Source organism: Pongo abelii, chromosome 5 (assembly GCF_028885655.2).
Source record: "Pongo abelii isolate AG06213 chromosome 5, NHGRI_mPonAbe1-v2.0_pri, whole genome shotgun sequence".
Taxonomy (NCBI): domain Eukaryota; kingdom Metazoa; phylum Chordata; class Mammalia; order Primates; family Hominidae; genus Pongo; species Pongo abelii.
The window spans coordinates 89,339,671-89,352,408 of record NC_071990.2 but is presented as its reverse complement, the minus strand read 5'-3'; the positions used below and the strand labels follow the sequence as shown (position 1 = coordinate 89,352,408).

The 12,738-nt window shown below is 35.1% G+C and overlaps 1 protein-coding gene across 6 annotated transcripts in view; it reads left to right on the top strand.

The window, feature by feature from the left end:
* Nucleotides 1-12,738, top strand: part of RNGTT (RNA guanylyltransferase and 5'-phosphatase) — a 408,235-nt gene that overhangs the window by 330,635 nt on the left and 64,862 nt on the right. For 2 of the 6 annotated variants that reach the window (XR_008519039.1, XM_054546051.1), the window contains exon 16: nucleotides 675-748. The exons of the other annotated variants lie outside the window; for them this stretch is intronic. Coding sequence is in view for 1 of the 2 variants with exons in the window: in XM_054546051.1 (XP_054402026.1) it covers nucleotides 675-748 (74 nt within the window). In the remaining variant the exon portion in view is untranslated. The remainder of the gene's footprint in view (nucleotides 1-674; nucleotides 749-12,738) is intronic. 6 annotated transcript variants of the gene reach the window in all.

Here is a 12,738-nt window from a genome sequence, read left to right as displayed (position 1 = left end):
TCCATGACTAGCTGCCTGAGTTATACAAACACTATCTGTGACCTCCTGGTAATATATATCTGCTCATTTTTATAGGTTTGATCTAGTTTACTACAAGGATGATATATTAGCAAAAATAAATTGGAATTACTCTAAAACAGCCTTCCTTATACCACAGAATTCAGAATAAGTTAAATCTGCAGGAGGCTATAACCAAATTGGTTTTCCTAAAGGAACTACATCAAATCCAAGGTACTCAACAAATGTATGTATCAGAGAGAGCTTTCCAATGAAGTTCCAGGGGTGGGCCTTCCTGCTCATTCAACAGGGAGGTGCTGGAGATGCTCTTAATGGTAGAAGAATTGTAGTTGGTTCCTTTGATATAAATGCACTCCCAGGTGGTGGTAAGGGAGGTTCTGTTCATTCATCAGAATATGACTGCACAGTAGTAGGAGCTGAAGAAATACTTGTTGTATAAATGACCTACATCTCTTAAAAAGGAGGATATGCTCCCATTTCTGTACCAAAGAAGAGAAGGCTGAGAACCCTCCATGACTAGCAAACACTGTCTGTGATCTCATGGTAACATATATCTGCTCATTTTTACAAGTTTGATCTAGTTTATCATAGGAGTGATATATTAATTAGCAAAAATAAATTGGAATTACTCTAAAACAGCCTTCCTTATACCACAGAATTCAGAACAAGTTAAATCCACAGGAGACTACAACCAAACTGGCTTCCCTAAAAGAACTGCATCAACTCCAAGGTACTCAACAAATGTATGAATCTATGAGCATTTTCAGATACCAGAGTAAATATTAGAAACCATGATTGTAAATCTACATATCTGGAAATTAAGAATAATCACATACATACAAATGATGAAATTAAGTATGTGTTGGGCAGTGTGATATAGAGGAGAGACTGCAGGACGATAATCAAGAATGCCAGATTCTGTTCCTGAATCTGTCATATTTTGACTGTATGGGCAATTGTATATATGTGCATTGAGGGACTGGGATTTGTTCATCTTTCTAGGACTTGGAAGGTTAAAAGATGAAAGATGAGTTTTCTGTTCCTATCCACTCCTCAATTGGAAGGCTTTATTTATTCCTCTATGTAAATTTTAGAGTGTTCGTGTAACCAAATATCAGCTACGTGTTTTCTAAAATCTCTGGATTTTGTATTTTCAAATATGTGTGAACACACATAAACATCGCATATACATGTTTATCATATACATAATACATATACTTGTAAGCATACATACATAAGCACACACACAGCCCAAACACAGAAAACAATACAAAGGAGTAATTGCTTCTGTGTTTATTTTTGCCCTGTTATTTTATCTAGGCATTTTATAGTTTTCTGAGTGAATAGAAAGGATGGAAAAAGGAGTGAGCCTAGCAAACCACTACTCAAATGTAACCTCAATTCTCCATCCACGATTATTAGCTCTATCAGGAATGCTTTTTCATCCCTCAAGAGTCTTTCCTCCAAAATTCGGTATCCCATTAGAGTAACATAACTCTCTCTGTTAAAAAAGAAAGAACTATTAATAACAATAATGTATAATACTTCATTTTAACCTTGTTCGGATTTTCTATCATTTTTCTCTCCACATTAATTACCACATTTCCATTTTCACTCACATATTAAATATTTACCAGTACTTCATCTTTTATATTTTTTAAGTTATATTTTATTTTCTGCAGTTATTTTTTGCAAAAATACCTCCTCTAAGATTCTTTCATTATATTACTTATTCTAATGAAGATTCAAAAGAACCTCTGAATTTGAATTTTGATCTTATCAGTAGGCTATTCGTTAAGTCATCTATTGGATGATTAATAAAATGATGAATTTTAAGGGACTCGAAGCCAACCCTTTATACACTCAGGGCAGACTCACAGAGGTTTGTCATATGTCTTTTCTCTGTCTGTAGCCTTTTAGCTCTATGCATTCCTAGTGAATATTATTACCAAGGCCAATTTGAACTAATTTGGCAAGTCATATTTCATGAGACAATTTGCTGATCCTTCTCTCTATAGATTTGGTGGAAAATTATAATGGAGATATTTCTTAAGATTTTTATTGTGGGAAATACATGGAAAATTATTTTAAGAAGGAAATGTAGGCTCATTTTAGACTGGCAGACAGGGAGGCAGAAACTTACTTTAAATCCATCCTTATTTACGTGTATCCTAGGTCCACTGTTTACAATAAGAATCTTGTAAAACTAGCTTATAAGAATGTGAAGAGTTAATAAAACCTTTGAGTTCCTATTAGTTGTGTTGTATAAATGCATTTCTTATTTAAAATTTGCATGTTTAAAGTATATATTATCCAGTGCACTGGATACAGAAGGGAATGATGCGTTTATCTTTTTTTCTATCATAAACAATACTGATAAATGCTGGATGGATGAGTCATTATCGTTCATATTTTAGGAAGCAGAAAATTATTGGTATGTAATGAATATGATGCAATAGGATGCCTTAGCTATTTTGGTTGTTTGTTTCCCATCTGACATAAAAATACATGTGAGATGGTTTGCTTGCTTACTTTCTTCTCTCTGTTCCTCCGCTCCCCTCTCCCCAGTAGATGATATTGTATGTCCTAATTTTATGTGGCAGCATGGTCTTAAGGGACTTCTTAAAAAAAAAAAAAAGTGCAGTTGATCCAACTACTAATTACCCTTATGATTTGGCCATTAGGTTGGGCTTATTCTGTTTTGATTTGGTTTTCAGTCCAAAGTGTGTAACTTTTTATTAATATATATATGCAGAATTGGAAAGAGACTGTATTTTTTAAATGTTAAAAAAAAAAAAAAAGAAAATTTTAGTTGAGCACTTACTGTGCCAGGCCCTTTATTAAAGTTCCATCCCAATTGAGCTTATTGTCAGGTTGGAGATAAAGAGAATTCAACATACCATCTTTCTAAGATGTGGGAAGAATAAGATATTCTTATTAATGAAGCACAAGAACCTGTGGAATCAGAAAGGGCTTTCCAGAGAAAGTGATCCTGGTGAAAGAACCGGCTATCCAGAGGGGAGGATGCATATGCCATTCAGGGGGAAGAGTAAGAACAGAGTCCTAGAGCAAGAGACCCTGGTCCAAGGATGAAAGCCATGTAATGTTTTAACATCTGATGTCATTTCTATAATTCCTTTGTATAATGTTCATCAAGTTTTTTTTTTCTACACATACTTATTGAGCACCTTTTATGTATTCAGTGGGGGGATCTGGCAGTGAACAAAATGACTGCCCTTGTTTTGTTCACTCAAGGAGCTTACCATCTAATGGGGGTGCATGTAAATGAAAGGAAGGGATTATACCCTGAAATAATATGTGGTGATATTTTAGGATTTGACAAAACAGACTCAGTTCTCTAGAGAAAAATGCTATCTGAAATTTAAATTAAAGCCAAGCATCAACTATACTTTGGTAGCAATGTTATACCAGAAAGACTACAGAAGAAATGGGTGAGAGCATTTGCCCAGCCAGGACAGCCTCTTTACAGTGTAGTCATTGTGGGAAAAGAGACAATATGTGGGAAAGGAAGGTGGCAGAAGCCATGAGATGGGGTCTGATTTAGCATTCTGAGTACCAAGACTCCTGTCCTGAGAGTTGTCTACCTCTATTGTTTATAAAATTCAAGATTAGAATTATACTAGACTAGAATTAACTTCCATGCTAGTTGCTTGAAATCAATCCATTATTCTGTTTGATATTCTGTGAGATTTTTTTTCCCCTGACTTTGATGGTTGGTTTTGAAATCCATTAAGTGGATCTCAGTCAGGTTTGTTTGTTTGTTTTTGTTTTAATGAAATAAAGTAGAAGAGAAAATAGCACAAAGTAAGGAAATAAATTGCTTTATGAAACATGCGCGCGCGCGCGTGTGTCTCTGTGTCTGTAGTTGGTTGGTATATAAACTGTTTTTCTTGCGTTAGATAAACTGGATCAAACTTAAATGACTGTAAGTAAACATTTGCCTGCAAAGTTATACCTTTTGTTTGTGAAGGATTGTCTTGTAGATGACTCCATAGTCAGTGTGCTGGACTGGGATGCCACAAGTCTGGACCCTGGTTCTAGTTCTGCACCCAAAGAGGCATATGCTTTGGATAAGTTACAGGCTTTCTGTGAACCTTAGTGTTTTCCATCTAAAAAGAGAGTTGGGGCTGAGCATGGTGGCTTATGTCTGTAATCACAGCACTTTGGGAGGCTAAGGCAGGTGGGTTGCTTGAGCTCGGGAGTTTGAGACCAGCCTGGGCAACATGGTGAAACTCCCATCTCTACAAAAAATAAAAAATTAGCCAAGTGTGGTGGCACACGCCTGTAGTTCCAGCTGCTAGCAAGGCTGAGGTGGGAGTATCACTTGAGCCTGGGAGGTTGAGGCTGCTGTGAGCATCCCACAGCACTCTAGCTTGGGCGACAGATCAAGACCTTGTCTCAAAATAATAAATAAAGAGTTGGCCTAGGTGGACTTGGTACTCTTTCAGAAGCAGTTGGCTACAAAAAAATCAGTTGTCTTAAAGTTGATTAGACATTTGTACAGTTCTCTGTTACTAACTCAGAGAAGTGGTTCTAGGAGGTTAAAAAAAAAAAAACTTGAAACAAAAAATATATATAGCCTACTATCACATGATTCTGGTTCCTGACGGATGCTTTTCTCCCAACCTCCATCCAAAAGTATATGGTCCACTGCAGGCAAACAGATCTTCTGAATGAAATAAGGGGCATAAAAACACATGGCATGGTACCTGCATCATAGGGCCTCAAAAAAAAAAAAATGTAGAGTTGAGAAAATGTTGCTCAAGATCTCAGCTCCTGCACTGGCCACCATCATATGGGCTACTTGTCACAAAAGCGAGGAAGTCATGAGAGGGGGGGAGGGATACCTCTAGAGCCTTTATTCATTTCCATTTATTGGATCTGCATATAAGTGCTCCCTTACTCCTTTGTGAGATGTCAAGGTGATAGAAGGCATCTTCCAGGTACCTTTTCACCACTGCATGCAGTAGGGAACATAAAATACCAGAGGGATTCTGCAGTCTCAACCCCTTTGGTGTAAAGACTACCTAAAAAGACAATCCAGCCATATAAAAAGTAACAGCCCATTTATCTCATTCATATGTTTAAGGTCAGTTTTCCTGTAGGATCTCTGAGATAGTAGCAATTAAACTGAGCCATATGTAGCAACATAGTACATACCACAAACTAAGTTAAAATTGTCAAAGAACCTTTCATTTGTAGCAGTTTCTTAATGTTATGGGGCACAGAACTGTGTGGCCATCAGAAATACAGAGCTGCTAACAACTCCATTTGGGGCATTGTTAGGCAGTTCTGTTGACACATGAATACATTTCATATGATTATCATAAAATTGTGGTCTGGAAATTGAGCAGCCATGGTGCTGCATTTTAGACTTCACATTTATAATAAGCTGTAATAAAGTAAACATTTTAAATGGATATAAGAATAGACATTACTTGCAATCACAAATGTATGTTCAATTGAAGTGCTTTTGAAGCTCAATTTAACAAAGCAAACAAATTTCCTGGCATTATTAACATAATTGTTCTCATTGTTGGGTTTTGATTTCTAAAAAAAATTTAAGCAAAAAAACAAGTTACTAAAAAACAAAATTCACAAAAGGAAATGTAACTAAGAATGAGTTACTTTGCTTTTTATCATGTCAGATTAAAATTAAAAAAAAAAAAGTCTCAGATGTTCATTCTGCCACCCCCTCCCCCCGACTTGCTGAACTCTTGGTTGGCCTATTTAACTCAGAGGTGTTTAACTCAGAGCTCATATATCACGATTAATTTAAGGTTAAATTCAGCTATTTGCTCTGCCATCAGCAGGCTTTGCAGTGGGCCTACTCAACATTTATCTACTAGTGAAACTCCAGGCTGTGTGATAGTTAAAACACGGAGCTTACAGAAGAGGACTAGAATATCCATTTTACACCAGAGTGGAGGAAGCATGACTGTATGCAAATTTAGCACCAATTAGATGGTAGGATTTGAAGGACTGTGGTCCCTGGAATATTCCAAAAGCAAAAATGGAAATGATAGTGATAACATCTGAAGTGTGGTGGCAAGACAGTTAAAACAGTGCTAATTTGGAGCCTCTGGGCACAGAACAGTACCAGGAGGCGATCCACTGTGTCTTCTTTGGCAGCTGGCAGCTGGCAGACAAAGCAAATGATGAGTCTTTGGCTTGTTACTTTTCACCATTCCATAGTGTTCTCCAATTTTGAATAAACCCCCAAAACAAAGATCCTTCCTGCATTGTTGTTTTACTGTAGCAGACCCTCATATAGCAAGTGTGCTACTGGCCCAACAGTCTACCACAGTGGAAACCACAGGAACTCAGGGTTGCCAGTGTACTTGCTTAAAGGTTAGCATAGGCACAGCATGGCATTGGTAGGAGGCGCATTCTTCAAAGACTCACATGGTGATTTCTTATAGTCAGGGAGTTGAGCTGACTTAATCAAAATTAGAAGGAGGCATGCTAGTGTGAGAATATCCTGTAAAATACTCACCACTTGAAAGCATTCCTGGCAAGCGTATCATTTACCTGATATATAATTTCATTAAGCACCAAGATTGTGCTAGTTACTTTCCAGAGAAAAGATGAAAAGGTACCTACCTTAATTATCCTCGGACTTAATTTCATATACCCAGAAAACAACTTTCCAGAAAATAGTGGTAACCACAGCTACCTAATTTAGAATAGATCCTCTGAAAACTTGCTAAGAGCAGTTGAGTGGTGAACGTCCAAAAATGTACAACTTTTTTCTTTGCCTGCGTTATTTTGTTTTTTTTCTTTATTCCCACTAGGACACATTCTCCTTACCCTCACTGGAACAACAGTAGAACAGAAACCTGAGGAAATATGGGAGGTCAGGGAAGAAGGGAACAAAATGAGAAATTTAATGTGGTTCCAAATGTAATCTTTAAGAACTGTGAATTGTGAAAATTCTCATCTCCCAAAGATCAGGCAATCAGATACTTCTAAATGTAGAAATCTTTAGATAATAGCACGTATTTTACCTGCAGGCTGAATTTTATGTTTGCATCTTTTTTCCCCCTGCATCTTTGAAAGTGAAAGCAGGTAAACCAGTTGCCAGAACGGAAAAGACTGTTTTAATCACTGGAGCCTGCTAAAAATTTAAATAGTGCTGATAAATCAGTAAAATTTTTGTATATTACTCAACCAAAATGCACTTAATCCCCATTTCACAGACCCAGTTTAGGACGCTTAGAACTTTCTTCGTCTTCTCCACATCTTTTCCCTGCCCACTTTTGAGATTTCTCCTACTTTGTTTGTCCTATCTTCCTTCCAGACCCCTTTTCTCCAGACTAGTATTGACCAACACATGGCACTTGAGGCTCATAGTTTTGGGATTTTTTTTTCTTCACATGCAGCCTATGTTTCTTATTTCTGTTTTAGAAGATTATATTACATTAAACTCAGCCTGACCTATGAGAGTTCACATGTCTCTCCTTTAGTTTATGGTGACTGCAAAGAATGCTCCATTAGCCGAACTCCCTTAGCTTTTTAACTGTTAGTCATTTCTTGATTTGGAGTAAACAGTAATAAAATTTTCCTTTTCCTCTAGTGTGTTGAATTTCCCAGTTAATACCAAGAGGTAGTGCGATGTAGAGCTCTAGATCCAAATGCTGTCTTGAAGAAACTATTTAAATATTCTCATTCTTAATTTCCTCATTATTACAAAAAGGATAACAGTGTATGTAAAGTGCTCAGCTACATCACAGGTAGTTAATAAATGTTAGTCTCTCCCCTTCCTTCTCCTATGAAGGAAAAAATCTGTCAATAACTTAAAAAGTAAATATCTATGATGAATATAAATATATTGGCTATAAACCTTAAATTAATTTTGAGTACAAGTTACCAAAGTAATGAATTTGCTATTTCCTCTGGTTTTATAACACCCCAGTATGTGAATGTTCACACATACACACCAATTAATAGAGATAATTGGGGAGGGCACTTTAGTACTTGAATATTTCAGAATAAAAGGGTTTTATTTGATGATTTTAAAGTTTCCTGCTTGGAGTTTCAGCTCTAAAATGGTTGATTATCTGAGAGAAGTTATTGTGGTGTTTTTGGGTTTTAGGGGAGAAGATATTTAGGGAATGTGATACTTGATGCAGATAATTTATTGTAATCATTTTCAGATTTTCAACATTTTCTGAGTGGCTTTTTAAATAGCCGCTATACCTGGAGCTGATGAGGAAAATTTAAACAAATCCATCACGAATGTTTTTCAAGGAGTGCATAGAGACACAAAATGAAACTCTAGGGCTCTGAGCAATGTTATTATCACTCTGTACTTACGTAATGCCTTTGTCAATAACTTCAAGATTTCTTTCTCAAAGTAGAAGAAATATAGTTGTTGAGAAAGCATATATAAAATTGCAATGATCTGTGCATGGCAAACAGTAAAATACCCAATTGGACATATCAAAGGCAGGTTATAGCTGCAAGTTACAGTTGGTCAGAAGGTCTCAGTGAGACTTTGCATTGACTTGAGGTACAGACTTGTAAGAAAGGAATCCTAGAAGTTTGTTTGCTCGGGTGAGTCCAGATCACCACAAGAACATTTTTCACTAAACTAAAGAGTTCTGTGTTTCTAGTCTAATGGTTCAAAGCTGTGTGAGTCTGTGGTCTTCAGTGCCTGTAAGTGCCACTAAGGCAAATTGAGTGATTTTAAAGGAGAAAGAGTTTAGAAGATTAAAAGGAGAAAACCTCAACATTATTGTTGGTGTTCTATTGTTGGTGACAGGCTAAATAAGAAGGGAATCTTTATTTATTTTTTAAGCATTTTGGTTTACTCCCACATAACCACATTAGATCTATCCAGAGGACAGTTCTGTTGAGGTCTCTCTGTCCTGTAAGAAAGGCATAGTTGAATAGTTGAGTTTAAAATGGGTGAGAAAGGAGATAGTTATATGTAACCAGCACACATTGCTAAAAGACTGAAAAAAAAAGAGAACACTATTGGATCCAAATTGTTAGCAAGTCCTTGAAAATAAATGTAAGGACTCCTTGAAGTAATCTGAACTATACATTGACTTCTTAAATGAATTGCCTAGTTCAAATATTATTAGGTCTAATACATTGTGAACTTTGTTAAACATGGATATTTAATAATCATTAAAATAAAACTTAGTTATTTGTTACTGCCAGAAGTAGGTAGACCATTTATTAAATTCAATGTGAAAAAATACTTTATGAAATATTTGCATTGGTTGTGTAACAGACATCTTAAAAAATGAGCAACATCAAATAAGCCTGTCATTGTATGTATAACTATAAAGAAAAAAGTGTTAGACATGCATATTGCATTTTTAGCCTCCTCCTCATGTTAATGGTGGATGTTAAAGCTTTCCTTGGTTGTATATCTATTTTATTATCCCAAGCATGTATTGAATCCATGATCTGCTTATAATTCTCATCATGCTTGGTATTAGTACTAAACAGAGAACTAATATATTATGCCGTAGAGTTTGGCACTCTGTTTAGTAAGTCATTACCACTACCTCACCTTACCTGGCAGAGCTGCTTGTTTTGTCCATGTGACCTCTTATTTTTGCTAGTTATGCCTATAGAAAGGTCATTCAACCCAATAATGGCTTCTCATTTAGTCTAGAAATCAGACAAAAGCTTTGCAGCTGTGAAATGCAGCCCATTTAAAAATTAACCTATTGTAAATTCTTAATGATTGAGAAATTCTGCAATTTGCTGTGATTTGTGGTTTGTGCTGCAATTAGAATAGCAAACAGCAGAGATGATGCAGTCAGAATGACGTGCATTTGGGAAGTGAAGAGAAAGAAACTTTAGCAGATACTGTGCTTGGTTCAAGCCAATGTATTATGCCCTTCTGCCCTCATCAGTCTTATATTGCTTTGTCTCCCACCTTTAGACTCTCCCGAGTGAAATGTAATCCTTGGAAATAATTACATAAATTACTGTTTTAAATACTTAAATACTAAAGAAGTAAAATTGTCCACAAGTGTAGTCTACCTTTTTCTCCTTTAATATTTTTTCAACCTAGAGCCTAGATTCTTAGGGAAAAGAAGGACATAGATTTTTGATTCATGAAGACCTAGAATTCAAATTTTGTTAATAAAACAAATCAGCTCTATATCCTCATGCAAATTACTTAAACTCTCTGGCTTCAGCTTCCACATCTGGATATCTCAGTGGACTCTTGTACAGATTAAATTAGATACTGTATTAGAGAACTTAGTAGGGATACAATATGCTTCTTCACCATTTACTGTCTATTAACCCCTGATCAAATTATATAACTCCTCTATGCCTCTGTTTCCCTCTGTGAAATGGGGATATTAATACCTACTTCCTAGAGTTGTTGTGAGCATTAAATAAATGATGCAGAACCCTTAGAACAGTACTCTACATCTAGTTAGTATTCCATAATTATTAACCATTGGATTGACAAATCAATAACCAACAAATAACTTACAATGATAGATAATGTAAATGAAACATGTAGGGTACACTAAGACAATTTATTAGAGCTAGAAAAATAAGCAGGGCTATGTCATTTAGTGCTTTGTAATGGGAAGCCACTGACAAGGATGACGTGACTGGAATTACTTTTTTTTTAACTGACCTATTTCTTGTTTTTTTGTATTATTTTTGTTTTTATTTACCTTCTACATACAGTAATTCACTCCTTTTGGTGTATGAGCTTAGACAAGTGCATATAGGCATAGAGCCACTACTACAATCAAGACAAAATAGTTCTATCACCAGCCCCCACCACCGCCATTAAAAAAGAGCCCCACATGACAACCCCTTTGTAATAAATTGCTTTCCCCACTCCTAAATCCTAGTCTGCTTTCTGTTGATATAATTTTGCGTTTTCCAATATGTCATATAAATGGAATCACATACTCTAGCTTTTAAAGTCAAGCTTCTTCAGTTCAGCTCAATGCATTTGGAATTCATCCATATTATTGTATTTACCAATAGTTTACTAATAGTTCTTATTCCTGAGTAGTATTTCATTGTCTGGCTATACTGCAATGTGTTTATTCACCATTTGAAGGGCATTTAAGTTGTTTCCAGTTTTGGATGGTCACAAATAAATATACTGTAAACATTTTTATTCAAGTTTCTGTGTGAACAAATGTTTTCATTTATCTTGGGTAAAATATCTAGGAGTAAAATTGCCGGCTCTTGTGGTAAATGTATGTTTGACTTTATAAAGAAACTGCCAAACTGTTTTCCAACATGGTTATACAATTTTACATTTCCACTAGCAATATACAAGAGTTCAGTTGCCTTGCATTGTTGTCAACACTTTGATATTGTCAATATATTTTATTTTAGACATTCTAATAGGTATATATAGTATCTCAGTGTGATTTTAATTTGCATTTTCCTAATGACTAAAATGATTTTGAACATACAGTATTTTTATTTGCTTATTTGTCATCTATATAGCTTCTTTGGTAAAGTGTCTGTTCAAATCTTTTGCCCATTTTTTAAATTTAGTTGTTTGTTTCTTACTGAGTTTGAAGATTTTTTTCATGTGTTCTGGTACAAATTCTTTGTCAGATACGTGATTTTCAAATATTTTATTATAATCTATGCTTTGTCTTTTCATTCTCTTAACAATATATTTAGAGAGCATAAGCTTTAAATTTTGATGCAGTTTATCAGTTTTTTATTTTATGAATCATGTTTTTGGTGTCATTTCTAAGAAATTTTGCCTAACCCTAGGTCACAAAGATTTTCTTTTAGAAGTTTTATAATTTTCAGTTCTATATTTATTTAGGTGTACTGTGCAGTTTAATTTTTGTGTAATGTGAATAATGTAGATTGAGATGCGTATTTTATGTATGAATATCCAATTTTTCCAGTACCATTTATTGAAAAGACTATCATTTCTTCATTGCATTGCCTTTGTGCCTTGGTCAAATATCAGTTGACCTTATATTTGTGGATTTATTTGTGAGCTCTCTATTCTGTTTCGCTGATCCATGTGTCTCTCTGCTTACCAATAATACCACACTGTCTTGATAACTATAGCTTTATACTAAGTTTTGAGATCAGTTAGTATCACTTCTTCAAATTTGTTCTTTTTCAAAATTGTTCTAGTTTCTTTGGCTTTCCACATAAATCAGGTTGTTGATATCCATTAAAAAGCCTTTGGGGATTTTGCTTGTGATTATGTTAAATCTATAGATCACTTTGGGAAGAATTGACATCTTAACAATATTGAATCTTTCAATCCATGAACATGGTGTATATCTCTTTTTATTTAGGTTCTCCTTGATTTCTTTCTTTCATCAGTATTTTGTAGTTGTCAACATGCAGATCCTGCACATATTATTTTTAGATTTATACCTATTTCATGTTTTTTAGTTGTGTTATTATAAATTATACTTTAAAAATTTAAATTTCCAACTGTTCATTATTGGTGTATAGAAATTCAGTTGGTTTTAGTATTCTTATAGTCTGCATCCGTTTATGTATGTATTTAACATCCTTGGATTCTGCAGCCTTGTTAAACTTATTGGTTCTAGGAGCCTCTTTGTAGATCCTTCTATGTAAGTAATCGTGTTGTCTGTGAATAAAGACAGTCCTATTTCTTCCTTTTCAACCTGTAGGTCTTTTATTTGTTTTTCTTTTAAGCAAGAGAATGACTTGATTGGATTAACATTTTTCAAAAATAAGTGTGGCTTC